At 41.8% G+C, this 12,203-nt stretch overlaps 2 protein-coding genes across 3 annotated transcripts in view; one reads left to right on the forward strand and one right to left on the reverse strand.

The window, feature by feature from the left end:
- LOC308586397 (pancreatic lipase-related protein 2-like) overlaps positions 1-6,339 on the forward strand; it is a 30,861-nt gene extending 24,522 nt beyond the window's left edge. For both annotated transcript variants that reach the window (XM_081193017.1, XM_081193018.1), the window contains exons 10-14: positions 1,139-1,257; positions 2,504-2,633; positions 3,844-3,955; positions 5,046-5,213; positions 5,679-6,339. In XM_081193017.1, coding sequence (XP_081049143.1) covers positions 1,139-1,257; positions 2,504-2,633; positions 3,844-3,955; positions 5,046-5,213; positions 5,679-5,742 — 593 coding nt within the window. In that variant the 3' untranslated portion in view covers positions 5,743-6,339. The remainder of the gene's footprint in view (positions 1-1,138; positions 1,258-2,503; positions 2,634-3,843; positions 3,956-5,045; positions 5,214-5,678) is intronic.
- The window catches only part of LOC308586439 (uncharacterized protein), a 123,404-nt gene that overhangs the window by 99,845 nt on the left and 11,356 nt on the right, over positions 1-12,203 (reverse strand). Inside the window, exon 2 of the mRNA XM_081193114.1 lies at positions 4,551-4,625. The gene's annotated coding sequence lies outside the window, so the exon portion shown is untranslated. The remainder of the gene's footprint in view (positions 1-4,550; positions 4,626-12,203) is intronic.

Consider the following 12,203-nt stretch of genomic DNA (forward strand, 5'->3'; position numbering starts at 1 on the left):
GCAGGCTCTCTGTATCTCTCTCCTCCCGCTTTGCTTTTCAGCTCGCTAAGGGGGGGGGGGAGGAGGAGGAGGAGGAGGGAAAGAAGCAGAACCTGCTTGCTTTAGGCTCCTTTAAGGCAAGCAGGCTCTCTGTCCCTCTAGCAAAGGTTTTCAGCTCGCTAAGGAGGGAGAGAAGCAGAACCTGCTTGCTTTAAAGGAGCCTACCGAACAGGAGCCGCTTACACTCGTGTAAGCGGCTCCTGTCCGGTAGCCTCCTTTAAAGCAAGCAGGCTCTCTGTCCCTCCAGCAAAGGTTTTCAGCTCGCTAAGGGGGGGGGGAGGAGGGAGAGAAGCAGAGCCTGCTCCACCCGTGTTCCTTGTCCCTTGAGTGCTTTTCCTTCCCTCCCCACTTAAAACGTGGTTACAAAGCACAGATCCACATGGATCCTCAGGATTTTTGCACTGGGTCACCCCAAATTCACCATCAGATCACATAGCATGTCCATGGCTACAGTTTGCACCAAAAAAATCACGCACCCACTGTTGCCTGGGGCTGCAGTGGTGCAAAAACGTGGTTACAAACATGGATCCACATGGATCCTCAGGTTTTTTGCACTGGGCTACCCCAAACTCACTGTCAGATCACATGTCTGTGGCCACAGCATGAACCACAAAAATCATACATCGACTGTTTCGCTTAGAATATTTTTTTTCTTGTTTTCCTCCTCTAAAAACTACATGCGTGTTATGGTTCGGTGCGTGTTATCGAGCGAAAAATACGGTACATGCAGAGTCTGCTTATATAGCAAGCTTAAACCAGAAAGGGGGCAACTTGCTCCATTCCACGTGTGGCTTCTAATGTATATTTGTAATTTACTTTGCTTGTGCTATCTCTGCCATACTCTGCGGTTTATAGGACCTGAGCTCTAGGATGGTGCTGTAGCATGCAAAATATGCAGGTGCTATTCTTACATAGAGCCTTGAATTTAGTAGACAAGATTTGATAGATAGAGCACAAAGACCATCCACCATACTTTAATGTTGCATCCATATTTGTCCTGAATTGCATAAGTTGGTATTTGTTGTACCATAAGTGATGTTGGATGGGGTTGTAAAGCTCTTCACTGAGGCTTGCAGATTTTCTTTTTTCTTTTTGGCAGAAATGGAGGGTGTTGGAAACTGTCACCACTCAAGAAGCCATGAGTACTATAAGTACAGCATTGTCTATCCTGGAGGATTTGTTGCTTACCCATGTGAATCATATGAATCCTTCCAAGAGGTAAGCATGGTGGTCTAGTTTGATTAGATTATATCAGCATAGCAGGGCCAATACCAGACTTGGCAAGGGACACAGGACTTGGCACAGCGCCAATGAGGGGCCTTCCACCCCCACTCTGCAACTAGGGCAGGGCCTAGCATGTACTACAGATCTATGAAATCAATAAATATTCTGCATCTAAATTTTATTCCATAGAAGAATTGCATTTTCAAAGCTTTACTAGCAGAACTCAAGTTTTAAATGTTAATCTTACAAAACTTCTTTCTCACTGACTGACTGAGCCCAGCGTGAGACTTGAGAACAGATTTTACTAAAATGTAGTTAGGAATACAAAACGCTCTGTCTCTCTTTCTCCTTCCTGCTACATGCTGAGCCAATGCCCAGAGAGAGAGAGAGAGACTACACATAGTTTTTGCACACACAAGCAATTTCATTAGCATATATAAACATTTGTAATAGTATTCAAACCTTGTGATTCAGTCACAACCTCAAGCTGCCTCATCTTGAGTGGAAAAAACACCAGTTCCATGGAAAAATACTGGCCATGTGCTTAAACATTCTTTACAGTAACTTGAATACAATGCATTTAAAATATCCAACATTTTATGTAATATTAAACATAAACTTGCACAGACTCCGTACACATCAAGGGTTAGGCACAAAGACTTTCAGAGCAGAATGTGAGTGTCAGGCAGCCTTGAATACCAAGACCTCTCACTGTAGAAATTAAGGGCAATTCAACTACCACATCCCATCAGTGCGAGGATTTCTGCTTCCACAACAGGACTTCCCCCTCTACCTTCCTCAGGCATGCCCCAAGCCCTCCCCAGATCTTTCCTGGAGAGTTGGGGGAACCACTAGAACAGATTTAGGGAGTGTGCAGGTGGAGGAGATGGGAGAATGATCCATTGTGTAAGCAGAAACCTAGTGTTGATGGAACAAGAAAGTTAGAAGTATGTTGGTTACAATCCCATGAATCAGCTGCACTCCAAACCTTGTTTACCAGGGATTAAGTTCCATTGACTTCAGCCAGACTTGCTTTTGAATACTCAGGGTTAGGATTGCAGGTATTGAGTACTCCAGGTTAGTATGAGGAAAATTGCAGAACAAAAATAATAATTCATACCCCTCAAGTTTGAGACAATGAGGCGGAACAGCAACAAAGGATACTTGAACTGACACCATAACAAATGTTTGAATGGAAAAAAGCAAATGCTCTCTTGACCAATGCATTATTTTCTCCTAGGGAAATTGCTTTCCATGCCCCAGAGAAGGCTGTCCAATGATGGGCCACTATGCTGATCGGTTCCATAATAAACTGAGGAATAACAACCCAAAGTACTTTTTAGATACCGCACCTAAGAAGCCATTTACCAGTAAGTGCACAAATTAAAGTCAGTTCGGTACAGATACACATGTGTGTCATTGCCGTGAAATCTGTTGATATACAAGACTCTTTTCAGCAGTCCATGCAGTGATCACAGTTTTGGGAATCAAAACAGGACACATAGCTGTGACTTCCCCATTATTTTCCATGCAGAGAAATGAACACGTTTTCAACTGGAATCATTTCCAAGTGCCAACACACTGCAGGGAGGATTGCTGTGGATTTTCTTATCCCAGGTGACCTTGTACAAAGCCCCAAGAATGTGTTTGAAGTTGCAAGGAACAGATTACAAAGTTCCTGGTCAATTTTCTCTCTCTCCAAGTGTGAAACCTTTGATAGGAAACATAGAAAGCTGCTTTATGCTGAGTCAGACCATTGGTCCATCTAACTCAGTACAGTCTTCACTAACTAGCTGTTGCTCTTCGGGGTTTCAGACAGAAATCCTACCTGGAGATGCCATGGATAGAACCTGGGACCTCCTGCATGCAAAGCACGTGTTCTGTCACTGAGCTACAGCATTTCAATGTGTGAAATGATTAAAGATCACATATCAACAAGCACAGGAAGCAATCACATATGCATGGATAATATTCACACACCTTCATGCTGCAATCCTAATTATGCATAACCAGGAAGCATATCTCTCTGACCTCATTGAGATTCATTTCTTAAACATAAAATTCCCATTCCTAATTAGGATTGTCTAATTGGGCAATGTTGATGATTGAGGTACAAATAAATGCTGTTTTTCATGGGCAAAATACATGGGCAAAGGCAATCAAATACTTCACACATTTGGGCACTGCACATTTTTCTTTCCCCCCTTTCTTTTTGCTAGTTTTATAATTCAAGGGGGGGATAACTGGGCCAAATATAGCACCAGCTTCTTAACAATTAAAGAAATTAAGCTCTTCCCACACTGCAGTGGATTTAAAATCATACACCTTTAAATTTATTTTAATAATCTAAGCTTCGAACCAACACGGCAACAGTGGCCTGGATCCAAATTTCAAGTAATGAAAGTCTTGTTCAACTCACCTCCTCCCAAATTTCTTAAATTAAAGGCTATTAAAGTAACCACGGTTGCTTTTTCATTTGCCTCAGGCATGAATGCTAAATGCATAGAATTCTTCCTCTCTATTTGCAGTTCTTGCTCTTCCTACTTTCATATCTTGATTCATTATATATTTATTGTGTAGGCTGGCTATATAATATATCGGTCAAGCTATCTGGAATGACAGGCGTGAAGGGAGAAATGGACATAGCTTTCCAAATGAAAGATGGAAAGACAAAAGAATACCAAATTGGGAGGTATGTTTTATGATATAGTGAAATAGCAGGTTTTGCAGTTTTGCTCATACATGATTCAATTAATCATCGTTAAACATGTTTATAAGTTGTGTGCAGATATTTCACAAGTCAGCTGTTCTGTTTATATGCTGTGATGTTAATGTACACATAGTTTTGGTTGCCTGTCACCAGGGCTGTCTTAAGCATATGCGGCGCCGGGGTGCAAAGATCCGCCCAGTGCCCCTCCCCAGGTTGCCCAGTCCCAGGCGCGCAGGAGGGCAGAGCCGGCTGGCCGCCTCAGCATCTCACTGGCTCGGTTGCCCCTGAACTCGTGGTGCAGAGCCGCCCGCAGCAGAAGAGTCCGCCGCGGTGCTCTGACCGACGGGGGGGGGGGCTCTTCCCCAGATTCTACACTTGGGCCCCAGGCTCTCGGCCTGGCACCCCTGAGAGCTCAGTGCTCAGGTGCCCCACACCCCTACTGCCTATGGGTAAGACGACCCTGCCTGTCACAGTTAAATAATTGCAAGTATGACAATCCACAGCCTGCTGGTGCTCTGAGGAATGTATAGGGCTGCTATGGACACCAACAATTTTTAACCTTAAATATGGAACCTACTTTTACTCTTTTGACTGTGCCTCTCTCTTTCTCTGTATGTGTCTTTTGCCACCCCTGCTTCTCTTAAAAGAAATCCTAAACAAAAACAGAAAGTTGTCAGATTAGAGAGGAAGCTGTTTCAATTTAAACTTATCATATGATGCCTAAATAACACAAACAACTAAAACAATTAAATGATCAACCAGTCCTTACAATGGAGAACGGACAGCACTGTAAAAGTTCAGAGCAGATTTTATAACACCTTGATGCCCTCTTTTAGAAGTTGGTATGTAATAATAATGTGCAACAATGTCATGGATTTATTGGGTGATCTTTAATAAGTCAGGCTTTCAGCCTCACCTGCTCATCCATCTTGAAATATATGTACGTGAGTGACACGAAATGTGAATGAGCAACAATAATTCCGCAGATTACCTGACTATTAAATTGACAATTGCAAAGCACAACTGTTATATTGATGCTCTCTAATGACTTTCATTGCTTGCCCATTTTCAGTGGCAGCCTTAACCAAGGGCAAACCTACTCAAAGCTCATCAGTGTCGAAATTAATCCTGTAAAAGCTTCAAGAGTTGAATTTATTTGGCATAAGAAGAGCTTCACTTCATTCTGGGCTAAACTGGGAGCTGAAAGAGTGCGCCTAGTCAGTGGAAAGGATGGGCATGAGTAAGTATGGCTATTCTGAATGTTTTGATTTCATGATTTATACCATCAGGGGCAGGAGGTGTCGTAATCTGGGCAGCCCAGGACCTCCATGCAAACTGCCCTGGCTTGTGCCCTAGAGAGGTCACTTTGGTGCTGTGAATGCAGCAAAAACAATGCAGGAGGCAGAAATTACAAGTTACCAGTCCCTGCAGTCACAGCATCCACTGAGATTCTTCAGAAGTCAAGGCCAGAGCTCCCCATTCCTGCTTTAAAGAGTACTTGAATGATTAACAATTCTGTTGGAACAAACCACAACTTTCCAGTTGAGAAAATCATGTACATTCCTCAACTTACCAGTCTTATGCTCACACTTGGCTATCTCTGCTTCTTTTCAACATTCAGTGAAATATATTGAGGAGGGGCAAGGAAAACTTATTGGAAGTGAGAGATTTATTGACATGGTGGTTTCTGCCTTTTCTCTCCCAGATCCTTCTTTTGTGGCAATGGGACAGCAACACATGGAGTTCCTCAAATACTTACACCTTGCTGAGCATTAAAAGGAAGCAGATTATGTATATGTAAACTACAAGAACATAGAACTGCTTTTTTCACTTGGCCACTGAAAGAGCTTGAAGGTTTGAAACATAGTTATGCTTCTTTCTTAGTCTGCTCTGTGCAAAATCATGGTTTGTTTTTAAAACAATAAGTCATTATTATAATTTCTATCTGCTTCTAAATACATGAAAGTACTGTAGACATAAAAAATGGATGTTTTGATGTATGCTGGGAGTTCATTCCAGATCCAGAACTGAATTGATTGAATTGATATGTCCAAATGGTGAAATGTGTGTGTATTTATATGTGTATGTTTAATAGGAATCTGTTGCTCACATTTCTACAGAGACATCCCACCTCACATTTTGAGCATCAAGTAGCAAAGCACGATATGTACATAACAATAGCTGCTCCAGACTATATTGAACCCTCATACAAAATATTGTATTTAGTGCTTCATAGAGATGCTATATTATTTTCTGTTACAATAGCTGTGTGCCTTTTAGCTGAAGAGCAGGGGTATGCATGCATTTTTTGTCAGACTAATTAATGAATGGCTGCAAAAAAAAACCCACAATAAAGAAATTGCAACTGAGTAAAAATGTTGCTTGCTTTCTTATTTTAGTACCTGTGATAAAATCCCAAACTCTCTCTACAAAAGTCTATAAATGGTGAGAGAATGCCATCTATCTATCATCTATCTATCTATCTATCTATCTATCTATCTATCTATCTATCCAGTAAATTTATAAACTAATTCCTCATAAAGAAAGAAATTGGTGTACATATCTGATTACACATGACTAAAACGCATGAGACTGTTATTCTTTTTATCATTTTTCGCCTGATTATTTCCATACACACTACCCACATGTGTGCCCAGGGGAGAACACTTTGGTGCTGCAGATGCAGCGTTTGACTTCACCCCCAGAGGTGTACTTCATTATCTCTCGAGACAGATGGATGCCAACAACAAAATCTTCACAACACAACACAATAACTACAGTCCTGCCATATTTGAGTTTCAACTCCTGAGTTTCAATACTCCATTACCTTCCTTCCAACATGGTTCTTTGAAGACTAGTTCCATAAACTGAAGGTCCTGTGGGACCTCAAGATTAAGTAACTTGGAGGGCACTGTAGCTTAAAATTTGTTCATTGATTTCACCCTCTTTATTCTAGTACTTTAGCAACTTGGAAACATGCCACATCTTCAGAGTTATCTGCTTACTCTGCAGGTTACAGTATGAACTGTTGAACTAAAACTCCTACAAATCAAGCGGGTGGGTGAGGGTTTCAGGGTTTTTTAAAAGAGAGAGCAACAGATAAGCTGCTTCTGTACATAGCAGAAGTCCAATACACGTTAATGGTTTACTTGCTTCCATCATCTGACAACAGCTGACAAATGAACATATATTTCATATATATTAAATGATACCCTGTGCACATAAGTTCAAATATTTTGCAGCAGGTGAGTTTTGTCTCTTCAGCACATACAAAAGCCCAGAGTTCAATGACTTGCAGTTGTTCCAAACCATTTAGCCCCCATCACATTGTATCATTGTGTAAGTAATGGGGCAGAGCACTGTGGGCAGAGCATATGCTACAAATAATCAATGCTAAAAATCATGGGGGGCTTCAGAGGGTGAGCTCAGTCTGTCAAAATGCAAAGTCCCCTATTACCTTTACAGATTTTGATTTGCTCCTCATCAGGAAAAACAAAACAAAACAAGCTGTAGCAACATTTATGAACATACAGTTCTTTCTGCTCCTTGAAGACAGAGCCATTGATAGCCTTATCCTCCATGAATTTGTCCAATCCTCTTTTAAAGCCATCCAGGTGGGAGTGTTTTTGGAAGATGCTGAAGACTTATGTTTTTCAGTTGGCTTTCCAGGTATTATGTTTATTAATTAGGTGGCAGTCTGGTTGAATTATGTTTTTATACACACACACACACAAACAAACAAACAAAATGTTGCCGAGTTGTGGTTTTCAGATTTGTGTTCTTTTTATGTGTCATTGTTTTGAACCATAAATTGCTTTTGATGGACGTTTAACCAGAAAAGCAGTCTTAAAATATTTGCAATAATCTTAGCAACAACAAAAGTATATTTTGAGAAAATAAGGTGAAGGTCCTTCCATACCTGCTAAGCAACAGGTGGAATAAGTCCCTGAATCCAAATCAAAAACAGCCGGCTGGTTTTAATGGAACTTTTCTTATATAATTTGGCAGCTTCGTATTTGTGTGCACAGGTGGTGTCCTTTTATTCCTTCACACATCTAGTGACTGGAGCTACCAAAGCCTGCAATAAAATGCAATTCTAGGAATACTGCTTCTGGCTATAAGACCACAGGTGAAATGGAATTGCCTGAAAAAGAGAAAGGGTATATGTACCACCTTATCCCAAGCATATCAGTGGGGTGTGAGAATACATGTTTACTGCGTAGTGCCTCTGTACAGGATATTAATTCGTTGTAATCAAATCACAATTCTGTCATCTGTACAGCCTGATCTTATCCATGTTTACTCAGTTGAACTTAATAGGATTGATGTCTAGATAAGCATGCAATAGGAGTGTATTATTACAGCACAATCCTACACATGGCTACTCAGGATGTAAGTTCTATTATTACTCCCAGGTAAGTGTATAGAGAATTGCAGCTTCAGTTATTTTTTTAAAAAAACTTTCTTCTTCCTTAATTCTAAAATAAAGCAACTGGGAAAGTCCTCTTTAAATACTTCAGAAATCCTGTACATGTTAGGTTTTTTCAGATGAATGCAGGTCCCCTATTACTATGGTAGGATGTGAGAATGATGGTTTGCAAGCGCAGGCTGAAAACTGACCCCTCCAAGTTTTAGAAGCTTCAGAAGTGAAAGCTGTGAAGAACAGTTAAGTATTTTTTCCAGTAGAACATTTCAGCACCTATTAAGGGAGTTGCTGCAAAACATGCAATCCACGTTTTTAAAAGGTTATTTTCTGCTTTCTTCCATACACATTGTGGAAGCAGAATGTATAGAGTTGGCATGAAGGTGAGAGAGAACGTGAAAGAATGAAGAAGTATGGAATGCTGGAAGTTTTGACTTCAGTAATGCTGCTTCTCCTGTTTTCCCTGTAAAGCTAGTTTCTTGTGCTTTCTTATTAACTGGGTTGGGATAAATTTGTGATCACAATAAAAATGCTGTTAGCTCACTATACAATCAGAACACCACATTGATCAGTTGAGAAGAGATTCTGACTGATTGTGGTCTTCTCCAATGCCATTGCCTTGTCTTTATATACAGTTTTAATCAGGCCTTTAATCAGGAGTGTGAAGGCTTGATATTTTTCCACAATATATGACGCCTTGAATACTCCTTCCCAAAGGCAGTCCTGCTGATTGCCATTTACATTCTTGATATTTTGACCATGGGAGTGCAATGAAAGGAACTTAATTCCCTTTTAAGAAAATCACACATAAAAATAGAAGCTGCTCTCTTAAATATGCCAGGGGTGGGCATATTGCAGCCAGCATGCCCCTGCCCCAATTGGCTTAGAGGGTCAGGCCAACCCACCTGGAAGGTCCAGTTGGACAGCACAGGGTGGCCATCCCCTTCCTGGTTGCATTATGTTGGCCTCCCTGGACCACCTTCAGCCACGCCGTGCAGCAAACACCCCCCTCCCGAGCCCCAGGTGAGTGGACAATATCACTTTCCCTAGCAAACCAGGATCTTTGCTCTTACATTTATATGTAATTCAGGAATGTTGCCTGGTCACTTAGTCCATTTTATCTGTGATATGCTTGCCGTGCTTTGTGTATTTATGATAACCTTAATCAGAAATACACGTCAGTTTCTATCTTCGTACACTTTTTTGCTTTCAATAATAGCCCCCAAGGATATGACACTTTATAAAAAGACCATGTGTAGGTAGTGAAGACTTTGCTGGAAGGATTCATCCAAAGACGGTGCAGTAAGTCACATCTTATCTCATCAAGTCAGCGCTGTAACTGATGCATTTTCACTGTGCACTAACGCTATTTTAACAGTGAGAACAAAATCAATAATTTCCAGAGGGGTAGCTGTGCTAGTCTGCTGCAGCAAAAACAGGCAAAGGGCCTGTTGGTCTGTTCTTAAAGACTAAGTGCAATACCATCATTAATTGTCAAGTGCAATGCATTATTAATTGTCACTGTAACCCTTTTCCTTTATGTAATTATCATTGGTATCAGTCTTCTCAATATATATGTGCATGTATTTGTCTTCAATATGCCATTGAGACTCTGACAAAATTAATACTGATTCTTGCTTTCTTTGGCCCTATCTTTTTACTCTTTTAAAAATCCATTTCAGATGTTTGCCTTTTGGAGCTTGGCACTTGTACTGCTCGATGCAACAGCAGGTGAGATCCAATTGTTACTTTGAATGTGGCATTGCATGATCCCCAAACTAATGTTGGTTTGCAGCAATGTGCTTCTGAGATACGGTGCGTCAGGGAAAGGGAGCTGAACAGTGTGATACACATCCCAGTAAGTCTGCTGAAGGATGCCAAAGTGAAGTAGTAAGAGAGACTGAGTTCTTCCTTACTGCAGATGGAGAGATGGTGAGAGGGAAATTAAGGTGCAAGTTAGTGTTGGGATTTAGATCCTAATTATGTATTATTAGGAATGGGAGAGAAATTTGATTTAGTTCACATTTAAAGGTGAACCTCCCTAATCTGGATTTTCTGAAACAATACGCAAACTGAGAGCCTATGAGATGGCTGTGAATGCTGTTAAGAAGTCTTATTTCTCAGCTTCCATTTCATCTGCTAGCTCTGGCCCGGCACAACTTTTCAGAATAATTAGGTCTTTAACGCCCCCAGTGGGACAGCCATATTTAAATACGAATTTGACCCATAGCTGTGAGGCATTCACGAGCTTTTTTGTGGAGAAGGTCCTGCTGCTCCGCCATGACCTCTCTGCCAATTTGGATACAGCAATAGAACTGGAGGCCCCTCGACTGTCCTTGGGTCCAGTATTGGACCATTTCGACTGGATACTCCCTGCTGATGTGGACAGATTCCTCCGAGCTGGAAGGCCCACCACTTGCCTCCTCGACCTGTGCCCGTCTTAGCTGATTAGAGCGTGCCCAGACGAGGTGCGGGTCCACTTGGGTGAGATCATCAACTTGTCCCTTGGCACAATGACATTCCCAGGGGAGCTGAAGGAAGCAGTGGTGTGTCTGCTCTTAAATAAAACACCATTAGATCCTTTAGATCTATCCAATTACTGCCCAGTTTTGAATCTTTCATACCTGGGTAAGGTAATTGAGAGAGCGGTTGCTGAACAGCTTGGTAGGTTTCTGGAGGAAACATTGGCTTTGGATCCATTCTAGTCCGGCTTTTGCCCTGGTTATGGGACCGAGATGGCTCTGGTCGCCCTAACAGATGATATCCGTAGACAACTGGACTGAGGCGGGTCGGGGCGGCCTTCGGCATGGTTGATCATGAACTTTTGGACCACTGCCATGCCGACGTGGGGATTCAGGGCACAGTCCGACAATGGCTGCGTTCCTTTATCTCAGGTCAGGGACAGAGGGTGGTGCTAGGGAAGGAGATGTTGTCGCAGCACCGCTTGGTGTGTGGAGTGCTGCAGGGCGCAATCCTTTCCCCGATGTTTTTTAACATCTTTATGTGCCCCCTTGCCCAGATTGTCCAGAGTTTTGGGCTGGGTTGTCATCAATATGCTGATGACACCCAGCTCTATCTGTTGATGGATGGCCATCCTGAGTCAGCCTTGGACACACTGACCGGATGTCTGGAAGCTGTGGCTGGATGGCTGTGTGGGAGCCTGTTGAAGTTAAACCCTTTGAAGACAGAGGACCTCTGGTGGGTCGGGTCGGGACGGCATGGGGTTGGGGGGACAACTCCCATCTCTTGTGGGGGCTCAACTTGTGCCAGTGCCTTCTGTCAAGAGTTTGGGTGAAACCTTCGACGCCTCCCTCTCCATGGAGGCGCAGGTTGCAGCTACTGCAAAGGCAGTATTTTTCCATCTCCGCCATATCATATTTTTTTTAGAATAATTTTTTATTAACCGACCAATCACATCAAATCAAACCAAATTACATAAATTCCAAATTACACAGCCGGATTTTAAATTTTTGTTGGGGGTACCCATATTTCAAGTTCCGAAGGGATCCAATCAACTTCTTGCTTCTTACTGCTGTTTTAATGTCCACAAATCTAACCTTATGATGTTCACAGTACTATCCAGTCCTTTCTTATTATTTTTCCACATCTCTTGTTGTTATTTTCATATATTTTTACTTTCTCTTTGTGACCTCTGATAGTCTCCGCAAGCTGGTTAGAACAGTTTGTAATCCTGCGTGGATATTTTTTTTTTTTATCCAGTAGCCATATCCAGACGTTTTCCATATAACATCACTTCCATACATCAAAAGAGTCTTAGCGTCATTAATCTTCACCAATCTGCCTCCT

The sequence above is a fragment of the Podarcis bocagei genome, assembly GCF_964188305.1.
Source record: "Podarcis bocagei genome assembly, chromosome: 4".
NCBI classification, from domain to species: domain Eukaryota; kingdom Metazoa; phylum Chordata; class Lepidosauria; order Squamata; family Lacertidae; genus Podarcis; species Podarcis bocagei.